Source organism: Beta vulgaris, chromosome 8, assembly GCF_026745355.1.
Source record: "Beta vulgaris subsp. vulgaris cultivar EL10 chromosome 8, EL10.2, whole genome shotgun sequence".
Lineage (NCBI taxonomy): Eukaryota > Viridiplantae > Streptophyta > Magnoliopsida > Caryophyllales > Amaranthaceae > Beta > Beta vulgaris.
Window position 1 is genome coordinate 52,746,151 of NC_079209.1, and position 13,702 is coordinate 52,759,852.

General features: G+C 34.3%; 1 protein-coding gene across 1 annotated transcript in view; it reads right to left on the reverse strand.

The window, feature by feature from the left end:
* Window positions 1–916: 916 nt before the first annotated feature.
* LOC104901766 (uncharacterized) overlaps window positions 917–13,702 on the reverse strand; it is a 31,923-nt gene continuing 19,137 nt past the window's right edge. The window contains exon 13 of the mRNA XM_010689372.4: window positions 917–1,393. Within this exon, the coding sequence (XP_010687674.2) occupies window positions 1,367–1,393 (27 nt within the window). The 3' untranslated portion in view covers window positions 917–1,366. The remainder of the gene's footprint in view (window positions 1,394–13,702) is intronic.

Consider the following 13,702-nt stretch of genomic DNA (forward strand, 5'->3'; position numbering starts at 1 on the left):
ATTTGTCTTTTTTGAAAATTTCAACATGAAGGTTATATATCCTCCCACTTTCCTAAATTAGTGATACATTTTCTTTTGGTTACTAATATTTCCAACCTATTTTGATCCTGGTTCAATTTTAAATTCACAGGACGTACACTACATGATTATAACTAATATAACAAAGCTTGTTATACGCATGCACAAGTATAGCTAAGATAACAAAGCTTGTTTTAGGCATGATTATAGCTAAGATAACAAATACATTGTTTAGCTTTTTTTTTTTTTAAGTTGGTAAGATGAATGATCTTACTGGAACTGACACCTCCGCACAAATATAATCAGTTAGGTTTGCAGGTCAGACTCCTTAAAGGAAAAAGGGATGGTAAAGGAAACTTCATCCCAAAAAGCTCCTAGTAAAATTTATCTCATAACCTTAAAGTCATGAGGCCAAACCTTTACCATTAGGCCTTACTTGGTAAATACATTGATTAGCTGCATTCATGCAAAATAGATCAAAAGTTTTCACTTATGGAAGCTTATGTGGATTTATGGTTTAAGTTGTAGGTACTGACACGTTTGGAATCACCATCATCCATGACAGCAGTCTTTCTATCTCTACTCTCTAGTAGTGAGTTGGTCAATCCAACGGTATTATAGAATATCTAGAAAAAAAGTCACCCATTATCTAGATAATTTTTTATTCACGCTATTGTCCTCTCAATTTTACTTCCCCTATTAAAAAATATTAGTCAGTCCCTTAAAATAAAAAATAAAAAATAAAAAATAAAAAATATTTGTCAGGCATACAAGCCAGTTAAGCCACCCATGTCAAATTTCCCAAAAGTTGTAGTCTTGTAGACACCAAAATGAACTTTGAAGAGGGAAAACTTGTCTTACTAGTATCATATATCTATAGCATTTGGTGCGATCTTAGTAATGATGAAGAGTATTCTGAAAATTCCCAAGAAAAACAAAGGGTCCTTAAAAAGTTTTAATTGTTATCATCTTCCTTAGACATTTACAAAAATTTCATTGCAGTGTTCACTATACACATCTAACAAATTTATGCCAGCCTAGTAAGCCATGGTGAAAATGTCCCATGAAAGAATGGTGATGAAGTAAATATAGCTTAATATCTAATTTTCTCTAGTTCTCCACTACCCCTTTTGCAATGATCTATCCCCATCACGATCTTATTATCCATAACCCTTCGGGCCATGTTTAGCATTTTTCATACATATGCATCAAATATAATTGAAGCTCATAACTTTACAGCATCAAGCAAATAATCATTTGGAGTGAGCATAGACTTCACTGCCAAAACAAAATTTCAGGCCAGCTACAAAGGCCATTTTAAACAAATGAAAGGAATGCCTCTACCGTCTTACGCCTTGAACAAGCTTGAAGGTACCTGAACAACATAGCCATGTGATAGAGAAGTTAATACACAATGTTGCGCTTGCAAATGAAAATTCCAAGCCCACTATCATTTATAATATGACTACAAGAAATCAATAATACATATGAATTTTTGCATGCCTTGGTCAAAAACCCATGCTCCGATCAAATACCAACAACTACAACTCACATTCATCTCAACATACGCATCTTTCCTACACTCATATTCTTAATATGACCCTTCCTAAAGATCCATATGATAACGCTAGTCTTGCCAGTAGCAACCATCCTATAGAATATTTCATTCACCTAAGAGGTATGCTTAGTTGCAGAATATCCCAAATATTGCTCTGAACTTGAGACACTCGGACTAAGGCCTTGTTCTTTTGGACTTATTTTCAATTTAGTTTAGTTCCAGTCCGGTCCATCTGAGTCCAATCCAGTTTCTCTAAATCCAAAAGAACGAGGCCTTAGTCCTTTTAGTCACATCTTGTCTCTATCTTAATTTCTCTAAAAAGTCAGCCCAAAATACCTCCTTACCATCTAATGTCACTATACATCCTCTTTTGGCTTCCTCATGGTACTAAATTGGTACTCCACGTATCAAGTTTTATTCCGAAATCCTCATGTTCTAATTCTTGTCTCGGAAACTCTTAACTTGGCATTGGTCTTAACTTTAGTCTCAAACACCAATACAATATAGTCTATGAACAATGTACACCGTGATATCAAATCTTGTTAAACCGTGTTAATCAATCTATAATTATATGAAAAGTAAATTGCAGAATTTGATCTCTCCTCCAAATTTTGTAAAAAGTAGTCTGTTAACCAATCAATGTCACCCTCCCCTAGGCACCTCCAAACCTCAATGATACCATTTGGGCTAACTGCTTTCTTTACTTTCATTCTCTTCCGTGTCTTCTTAAACTCTATGTTATAATTCTTTGTATATGATTCTGGTTGACTACCGCATCCTCAACAAAGATATCTCATGTAACACCCATATGATTTTTGTTAAACATCTCATTAAACTCCCTCTAAAACTCTTTAACCTAGAAACAAATCTTTTCTTTTTATGCTTCACACAATTCACTATACAGAGATCTCTAGAGTCTAGTCATTATTAGTCTCCCTTTATTTACCTTAAATTTAGTTTGTCGGATACATCATTCTATACTTCTGACTTAGCCTCTCGAACAACTTCTTTTGCCTGAACTTCGACGTCCTTATATTTCGTAATATTTTATCTCCATAAAGGCCATGAAGGAATATTCTTTCTATCTAACTACTGCTCTTACATCCTGATCCCAACTAGTTGTATCCATGTGCAATGGTGTTGTTCCCTTCCATACTCCTTTCACCTCCTCGACTACTCCAAGGCCTAACCAACTTCTTTAAACACTACAGAAATTCTGATGTTACCTTATTTTTCTACTCACATAATAGTTTCATGCCACCTTGAAGAATGAAGACTATTCTTCTTAGAATTACTATTACACGTCGAGAGCTACAACTACACTCTTCCCTAATGTAACCTTATAGATACATCAACTACTCCCATCCATTCCAAAAGGAAGTCTTTTTTGAGTTGTATTTGATCCCCGTCCAGACACCACTAAATGAATATGCCTACTTCTTCTTTATAATCTACCCCCTTTATACTTTAGCACTATTCACATACTTCATTTTGACTATCGTTTGCGATTTATACATAAGGAAAAGTACATTCATGTGAGATCTTGTTAGATTCATCTCAACATATAATTTTCAAATATCAACTTTTATAATTTTTACTTGTTTGTAGTTATGGATATTAATGGTCAAAGTTCAAGCTGGCTAATGTGAAATTCAGACTGTGTAATGTAAAAAGAAAGATAGATAGCATCATGCATTTTAAACCATATGTTCCTCGGAACCAAATTGGATCATATGCTTGTGTAAATCCAAAATGGTCTATCACTTGAATCCCACTTTCAATAGCCAAATCATCATTGAACAGTACAAAAAGCATTTCAGCTTACCCCCACATGAGTTCATGACCATTCAGATCGCCATCAATAATTAGCTTCTCCAAAGATTAATTTGTACCACCTTATGTAAACCTTTTCACAACTACCTTTCCAGAGCATCCTCTACACAAGATATGTTGGAACTAATAACGATAATAATCCCTCTATATATGATCTACACTCTCATAATCTTATCAACCAACCTATATACCAAAACTATTGTTACTACCATTTTTACATCATAGTTAGCATTTATTATGATTCATTGAATCAGACCCCAAAGGGTGTAATGATCATGTAAAATGAAGCCCCGGTTATGTCAAAAAGCCCGCAATAAATAGTCAACAAAAGTCAACAGATAAATGATCCAGGAAAGAAAAGCCCAATCGCTAGCACAAATCAAGAGATAATTGCTGAAAGTCAAGCGATGCTAAAGATGATGAAGTGGATAGAAGTTAATCTGACTACAAAGGCATGCAAGAACGTGACTATCATGGCGCCAGAAAATGACAGTTGTGATTTGCATCATAAATGATTCAAATCACTTTCCTCCAAGGAGCAAGAAGTTATACATGCATCCGCAGTATAAATTAAAGAAGGAACATCAGAAAACAACAACAAACACATACACAACAAACGTGCAATTTACTTTCTTCTAGCGTAGCTTTACCTAGATTAGCCAACCCCCTTCGAGGATTATAGTTAGCCTCTAGTTTAGAATTAAGGCATGTACTGAGTTACCAAGTTTGTTCAATCTCCAATTCGAGTTGAAATTCATGGAGGTATTCTTTTTCATGTTTGTCATTTAATTGTCGGGCCTGGTTTATCCCTATATGTGTTATAAAATCTTTCTAGAAGTTTGTGATGTAAGTGGGAATATTCAGCTTTACAGTGTGTTTGGTTCATTTTTAGTAAAGGAAAGGAAGAGAAGAGAAAGGAAGAGAAAAGAAAATAATGGAAGAGAAAGGAAAAAAAGCTTAATTTTCTATGTTTGGTATACATTTTCTCTTTCCTCCCAAATTCCCCCACTTTTGGGAGGAAAGGAAAGTGAAATTTTATTAAAGAATCTTTCCTTCCAATTCCTCCCATTTCCTTTCACTTAATTTTTTTTAATGAACCAAACATTGAAAAGTAACAAATTTCCTTCCACTTCCTTTCTTTTCCTTCCGAATTCTCTCTACCAAACACGTTGTTAATTAATAGATTAATTATTGCATTGATTATCTTATTTAATACTTGTCGCCTGAATTTATTAGGCGTTATAGTTTAATTATATTAAGCTATAACAAAGTACATTAGTAAGGTTTTATCAAATTAAAACCGGTAACCCCTAGGGACTAAGACTCCCGTGACATTCGGTATCTAACTAACTATTGGGTGTGCATTAACTTGTTTGCAAAGTCATCCATAGTATGAATGTCTTCATAATGGATGCCTTGTTCATCAACAATATCATATTCATCGTGTGAAGGAATAGGCTAAGGCGTTTGCTGGTATAAGACATTCCAGTATAACTTACCGTACCTAGAGTCTACCTTCATTCCTTTAGGAACTTTCAGCTTTTTCTTGCCAGCTTTGGTTAGGAGACAAGAAACAAGTTAGAGGAAGGTCAACCTGTCTTAAAATTGTAAAAAGTAATTAGATCATTTACCTCCTAAGAAGAGCTGGTCTTCGAAATATGTTATAGCATCAGCGCATTGTTGATCATTTGGGAAGATATGATCCCACCATGTTTGAAAACTCTTAACAACTCCAGGAACCCACAACCAAGAAGTAATGGATATAAGGTTGATGTTGAGAGTTTTGCTTCGAAGAGCTTTACTTTCTTCAAAACGACCTCTTGATGTCCACGGATCATTACGTGTTAAGAAATAGGGTATGGCCAGCATTTGACTTAATCCAAATTGTCTAGCTACTAATTGTGGATTAGAGGCTTCAAAACCAAAATATTCAGGTTCAGCTGCTATCAAATCCCTAGATCTAAATACACTACTCCAGAAATGTTCATTTCTTGTGAAACCGCAATAAATGTCTAGAGATCGCATCCATGTAGGCACCGCATACAGGCGCCAGGGTTCTTCTTTAACATAGCGAGGTTCCTTACCTGGGAAAATATGCCAGGTACCAAGGTGGCGATAGAATACTAAAAAGTGTGAAAATAATAGGCTGAGATGCCAAACTTCATATGGGGAAATAAGGTTAAAGTTGACTTCACTATAACAGCTACAATCCTGAAGCTTGGAAAAAGAGGATGGATCAAGGCCGGCTCCATTTTTTCCTTTAATAGTCTCAAAAGCAGGATGAGGTTTAAGTATTAATAAACTTCAGAAATATATATGGCCCCAGCAAGTCAAGAGCCAAAAGGGTCCAAATCCCTTATCAGTGGAGAAAATGAGAGAATTAGAAGTTGGAATGCCAAAATCTTTGAAGGATTCCCTACTTCTAAAGAGGCACCTGTAAAGTTGTCCTAATAAAATAGGAGCTAAAGCAACTTCTTCAGAAGTATTAGGGCATGTACTGAGTTACCAAGTTTGTTCAATCTCCAATTCGAATCGAAATTCAAGTAGGTATTCATCTTCATGTTTTGTCTTTTAATTGTACAGTGTGGTTTATCCTTATGTGTGTTATAGAATCTCTCTTGAAGTTTGTGATGTAAGTGGGAATATTCAGCTTTAATTAATAGATTAATTATTGCATTGATTATCTTATTTAATATTCGTCGCCTGAATTTATTAGGCGTTATAGTTTAATTATATTAAGCTATAACAAAGTATATTATCAAATTAAAACCGGTAACCTCCAGGGACTAAGACTCCCGTGACATTCAGCATCTAATAATTGAGTGTGCATTGACTTGTTTGCAAAGTTATCCAACTGAATTTGCACCAACAGGTTTTTGCATCGCTCGACTTTCAGCGATTATCTCTTAATTTGTGCTAGCGATTGGGTTTTTCTTTCCTGGATCATTTATCTGTTCTATTTGTTCAGGCTTCTTGACATAACTTGGCCTTCATTTTACATGTTCATTACATCATTTGGAGCCTGATTCAATGAATCATAATAAATGCTAACTATGATGTAAAAATGGTAGTAACAAATTGTCCCCTTGATTTGTGAGGTGATGTGCTCAAAACCTACAAATTATTAGCACAGAAATATGCTTAATAGTCGTAATCAATTTGTTTTAGAAGCGTTCTAAAAGTTGCTTCCCCTGCAATTCTAAGATGATCAACAAATCTCTCCTTAGGATGGCTAAATTTAGTAGAGAAGAATATCTATCATGCATTCCTTTTTTTCTTTCTTCTAGCCATTGTGAAATCCATTAGAAAAGTTTGTTTCAGATGTGGTTTTGAAGGATGATTGCGCAGCATCCAAGAAGGATCTAAACCTTGGATCATAAGATTATGCCATACTTGACATGTGCATGTGTATTGTATTATATCTCTTGAAGATGATCCTTGTGCTATTCACGAGATTTTTATACTCTTTGTATTACCTTTAACAAAAAGCATTTTTAGATATCTCCAAGTCATATCTGCTTACCATGCTTCTTCCATAATAATTTTTTCCCAAGATTTACATATCAATAAAGAAGTAACCTGATCTTGGAGGTCAAGTTTTGGAAATATCCATACTTGCATTAAGTCTACATTTGACCCTATTTGAAAGGCCTTAGATTTGTTTGCATATTTTGGATCCTTTTGTATTATAGGATATTTGCCAAAATACCTGTCAATTGTAGTATTCCATTTGATAGACTCTCCGGGTCACTTCCTATTTTTGTGGCGCTAGACTCTTTTTCCTTTAAATCTTTTTGTTGGATCTTTGGATCCTCCCCAAAATATTTGAGAATATTCACTTGCCATTTCTTAGTTTCAACATCCTTAAACCTTTCCCAATCTTCTTTAACAATATCCATGTTAAATCTATGCCTCCAACATTCTCCAGGAAAATTAGAGATAGTATTAACTTGAGGATTAACCATTATCTTTCATAATGAAGGTTTTTAGTATGAAGAGAAGGATTTAAGTAATTTCAAGGAAATGGGAAGCCATTTGAAAATTTGAGAGAGGGAGAAATAAAATTTGGCAAATGAAGGGTTTAGAATTCAATAATCAGGATATGGGTTATGATTTGTATCATTACATCATTCCCTTTTTATAAGAAAAGTGACATCTCCAGAAAACCTGATAACTTTTAAAAATTACGCCCCTTTAATTGACTAGGTGGCCCAACTTGCCATCTTCTAATACAATATGATCTAAGAATTGGTAGCACTGCTCCAGAATATGTTGATGATGTTGTTTCCTTAGACTAAATGAAAATCCAGGTCCTAAAAGATTTTGAGTTTTCCTAAAATTTTGAAAAAAGGTATTAATGAATAAAACAACTAAAAAGTATAACACGTGCGAAAAGCATGTTCTTTTTGGATCCTCTTGTGAATGGACCATCTTAATGTCAAGCCTTAAGAATTGAAATAGATGGTCAGATAAAAGTCCATGTTAAATTAATAATTGACTAGGTGGCCCAAACCTTTAAGCACGCAATTAGGCCCATATTTCAATCAAAGGGGCGTAATTTTAAAAAAGTTATCAGGTTTTGAGGAGATGATACTAATCTTATAAAAAGGTAATGATGTAATGATACAAATCATAACCCATCTCCTTATTATTGAATTCTAATCCCTTCATCTCCCAAATTTTCTTTCTCCTTTTCTCTCTCAAATTTTCAAATGGCTTCCCATTCATCATCCTCATCCTCAATTTTTGAATTTTCCTCCTCAGAGGAGGTTAATTCCCTTGAAATTAACCAGCCATGGCCGCAAGAGCCAGCCCTTCTCCCTCCTCAAATAATCCATATTGAGGAGTCAGAGGATGAGGAAGAAGAGGAAGACTGTTTCTCTGAAGACGAAAGAGGTAACCCTTTTTCATCAGAGGAGGATCAGAGGAGGACGTCTCTGTGAAAACTCCTCTCCTTCTTCACAAGAGAATTCCGGTGGGGATGAAGGTGATGATGAAGAGGAAAAGGAGGAAGAAGAAGAGGAAGTTTCCCCTCCTACCCACCAATGGGAGGAGGAAGAAGATGATGAGCCTCCTGCAAAAAGGAGGAGAGTTCGTGGTAGCGGCAGCAACCCAAGGGGGATTACGGGCTTACGGCAATAACGACTCCAACACTGATTCTGATGCCTACAAACAGGCGTCGCCAAAAAATTAAATGTAGACCTAGACTTAGGAACCTATTTCTAAGTTTATAATTGAAGATTCTTAAAATCTTCAATTTAGGTTGTACTTTTATTTTTGTTAATTTTATAAAATATAAAATATTTTGCCTATCTCTTGCGTCTTTATGATAATTTCAGTATTTTTTTGCTTACATTATTCAAACTGTTCAATTTTTATGTAATTTATTGTTTGCTTAAACAAATAACTAAATTATAAAAAATGAATAAGATGAGCAGTTTACAAAACAGTCATATCAAATAATGTATGCCAGAAATTTAATTCCCATTAAAAAAGAGTTATACAAGGACTCTTGGGAAACTAAAACAGAAATTGATTAAAGTTGGAACATGATTAAAGTAATGATGAGAGTTTCACTTGGACATGCCATTAATATCACCAGATTAATTCTTAAACGCACAAATGAAAACATGTTAAGAGTTCAGGGATATTTAATGGGAGAACCATGTTTATCCACTTTACCCATGAAGGGCAAAGATAAGGGATAAAAATAAACGAAATTAAGATAACTTAACTACTTAATTAATTATATGTGTAAAACGTGACAGTTATCCCTTATAAATAGGAATAACTATTTTATTCACGTAGTATAAATAGATCTCTAGTGGTTAAGATCAATTCATTACTTAAATCTTTCTCTTCATACTAAAGACCTTCATTCTGAAAGACAATGGCTAATCCTCAAGTTAATACTATCTCTAATTTTCCTGGAGAATGTTGGAGGCATAGATTTAACATGGATATTGTTAAAGAAGATTGGGAAGAGTTTAAGGATGTTGAAACCAAGAAATGGCAAGTGAAGATTTTCAAATATTTTGGGGAGGATCCAAAGATCCAACAAAAAGATTTAGAGGAAAAAAAGTTTAGCGCCACAAAAATAGGAAGTGACCTAGACTTTATAGCGACTAATCTTTGGCCCTTATTGGCAGAAAATATTTTGGTCAATTTCATGATGGTATGCAATGGGGAGTAAATATTGTCAAACAATTTTTTTTCCTTTAGATCTAGGCCATAAATACCATAGATCAATTATCTGTGAAAGTGTCCTACGTGTTTTCATAAGGAAATACCGAGTGGTCCAGTTGGAAAACAACACCAGCTTTAGAAAATTGATCCAATACAAATGCACTTGTCGCTTATGGCAAGAGCATATAAGGGACACTGGTTTTATTATGCCCTTGAATGATGACTACTCACATGATGATGACCGAGATGGGAGAGGATGAAGAACCACAAATCGTCATCAGCTTTGCCCATCTTAGGGCAAGTTAGAATTTAATGGAGTGTTGAACATTAGTTCATTCATGCTACTAGGTTTATTTTATCAACAATTATGTGTTCGTAGTTTTCTTAAAATACTATGTAATAGTTATTGATGATCAATAAAATACGTTTTTATTTTATGATTAAACCTTAATCATATTAAGATTAGTTTATCTTTATACGTACCAAATTACGAATTTACATTCATGATACTCATGCATTAAACTCAAACGTTTAAAATAGTATAATGAATCGAAAAATTGAAATTTAAGCCCTAAGGTCTATAAATATGAAGTCAGCATGAGGACTACTATCAAATTAGTCAAGTTCTCTTCTAAATTTCTTGAAAATTGATCCAAACACTTAATGATTAATCCTAGGAGTTATTACTAAAATGACCGTTATAAAAAAACCGGTTATTTAAAGAAGTTTGTGTGTAGAGATGTTATTCATTATTTCACCTCTACTTTAGAAAATTAGAAAAGCTTTCTCAATCATCTTCTGTCCATTTTCATAGAAACTCAAAAAAGATGGATTTCAACCATCATGAATATGAAATAGGCGACCTTGATGAAGATTGCTTCAATCATCATCAAGCTCTAGACATTGTCCAAGAGGACAAGGCAGTTTTTAAAGCAGCAAAAATTCAACGATGGAACGCTCACATGGCCAAGATTTTTGGAGATGATCCAATCATAGAGCCCGAAGATCCAACATTGACAGAATCTAGCGCTACCAAAGTGGCGCTAGCATTAACTTACTGTCCACTTTCATTTGGCCAAGACTATTAGAGAGTCCACAAGATGAACTTCTCTTAGTATGTAAGAAATGGGGGAAAGAGGTATCTAATACCTTCAACTTTTCAAGACCTCAAACTCTTACTTGGCCTATGCCAAGAGTTTACTCCTAATATGCACCCAATATGAGGGCATAGTGGTACATTTCAAGTGTCTCTGCCAACTATGGGAGCTCTAGGTCCAGAGTCTTTCTTTCCTTGGATGTATCTCGCCCTATTAAATAGAAGATACACCTAGGATCATACTTACCACAGATGATCTTTAGGGCAAAATTTAACTACGTACTTGGAGATGGCTACTATTTCGCCGTTATAAGGTATGTGGCAGGGTATGATATCGAAGATGAAGACTACTATGCCATGGTAGACTTCATTAGGGCTTTTGTTTTTAATTAAAATTGTAATAGTTATCTACAAATAGATAAATGTTAGTTTTTGTGAGAATTGCTTCTAAAAGCAATTTCCTAAGGTAGTGTTTGAGAATGAGCATTTCATTTGAAATGATTCATTTGAAATTTGTATTCTCAAATCATGGAATCTAAAATCAAATTCATTGTTTGGTAAACTTAAGAATTGCAAATTTAGGATTTCAAATCCATCTCCATTGTTTGGCTTACCATAGAATTTACAAATCCAAATTTCTTCATGCACTTCTTCACACTCTCTTCCCCTTCCGCACTCTTTCTCTCGTCTCCTTCACTCCAACAATTACATTTCTTCACGCACTTTCTCTCTCCTCTTTCGCCATCGACAATGGCGATCTAGGGTTTCGCTCTAACCAAGACTGATCACTCTTCAAGTGTGCTCATCCTGTTCATCATTCCCACACTTCGAAACGAGTGACTCAATGATTTACAGAGAGGAGACCGAATAGTTAGAAGCTAGCGGTTCGTTAATGGAGGAAAAGAAAGCTAAGAGATTCGTTAATGGAAGAGAGAAAGCTACGGTTTATAATTGAGTAGAGAGGAAGTTAGGAATCTGTCGAACACTTGAAGAGGAGAGTAGAAAATAGTTAGGGTTTAGAATTTGCAAATGACACCCTTGCACATGGAATTTGAGAATTCTTAAAATTGGGCTATTATTATAAAGGTTGGAATTTGGTTGGAATTGGGCCAATTCCAATACCAAATTCTTGGATTTCCCAAACATGTCATTTGGCCTAATTTCACATTTAGAAATGAAATGCTCATTCCCAAACATAGCATAAATGTAATGCGAAATACTAATTATTGATAAAATAATTATGTTTTATGGTATTTAAAAATTACCATGTGTCATTTGATGCTTATTTTTTTCTATCATAACTGTCTTCTAACTAAGAAGTTAAGAAAATATGTAGAAGGAAACAACATATGTGAAGGTCAGGAAACAATATATTTGAAAAAGGTTAGTAATGAATTTTACTCAACTGTCAATATTTCATCCAATATTGCAAACATATAAACCTTATCCCTATAAGTGTTTAAATCACCATAAAGCGTTGGATTTTCTGTGTGAAGATAAGGACAAATTCATAAGAGAAGAGTCTATCAAATGGAATACTACAATTGATAGGTATTTTGGCTAAGTATCCTATAACACAAAAGGATCCAAAATATGCAAACAAATCTACGGCCTTTCAAATAGGGTCAGATGTAGACTTAATGCAAGCATGGATATTTCCAAAACTTGACTTCCAAGATCAGGTTACTTCTTTATTGATATGTAAATCTTGGGAAAAAATTATTATGGAAGAAGCATGGTACGCAGATATGACTTGGAGATATCTAAAAATGCTTTTTGTTAAAGGTAATACAAAGAGTATAAAAATCTCGTGAATAGCACAAGGATCATCTTCAAGAGATATAATACAATACACATGCACATTTAAGTGAAAGCAACTTTTAGATCCAAGGTTTAGATCCTATGATCCAAGGTTTAAATCCTTCTTGAATGTTGCGAAATCATCCTTCAGGACCACATCTCAAACAAACTTTTCTAATGGATTTCACAATGGCTAGAAGAAAGAAAAAAAGAATGCATGATAGATTATTCTTCTCTACTAAATTTAGTCATCCTAAGGAGAGATTTGTTGATCAACTTAGAATTGCAGGGAAAGCAACTTTTAGAACGCTTCTAAACCGGATGCTGCGAAATCATCCTTCAGGACCACATCTCAAACAAACTTTTCTAATGGATTTCACAATGGCTAGAAAAAAGAAAAAAAGAATGCATGATAGATTATTCTTTTCTACTAAATTTAGTCATCCTAAGGAGAGATTTGTTGATCATCTTAGAATTACAGGGAAAGCAACTTTTAGAACGCTTCTAAAACAAATTAGTTACTACTATTAAGCATATTTCTGTGCTAATAATTTGTGGGTTCTGAGCACATCACCTCACAAATCAAGGGGACAATTTGTTACTACCATTTTTACATCATAGTTAGCATTTATTATGATTCATTGAATCAGGCTCCAAAGGATGTAATGAACATGTAAAATGAAGGCCCAGTTATGTCAAGAAGCCTGAATAAATAGAACAGATAAATGATCCAGGAAAGAAAAACACAATCGCTAGCACAAAACAAGAGATAATTGTTGAAAGTCGCACATCTGTTGGTGCAAATTCAGTTGGATAACTTTGCAAACAAGTCAATGCACACCCAATTATTAGATACTGAATGTCATGGGAGTCTTAGTCCCTGGAGCTTACCGGTTTTAATTTGATAAAACCTTGATAACGTACTTTGTTATAACTTAAAATAATTAAACTATAACGCCTAATAAATTCAGGCGACGAGTATTAAATAAGATAATCAATGCAATAATTAATCTATTAATTAAAACTGAATATTCTCATTTACATCACAAACTTCAAGAAAGATTATATAACACACATAGGGATAAACCAGGCTGGACAATTAAATGACAAACATGAAGATGAATACCTTCATGAATTTCGACTCGAATTGGAGATTGAAATGTACTGAGTTACCAAGTTTGTTCAATCTCCAATTCGAGTCGAAATTCATG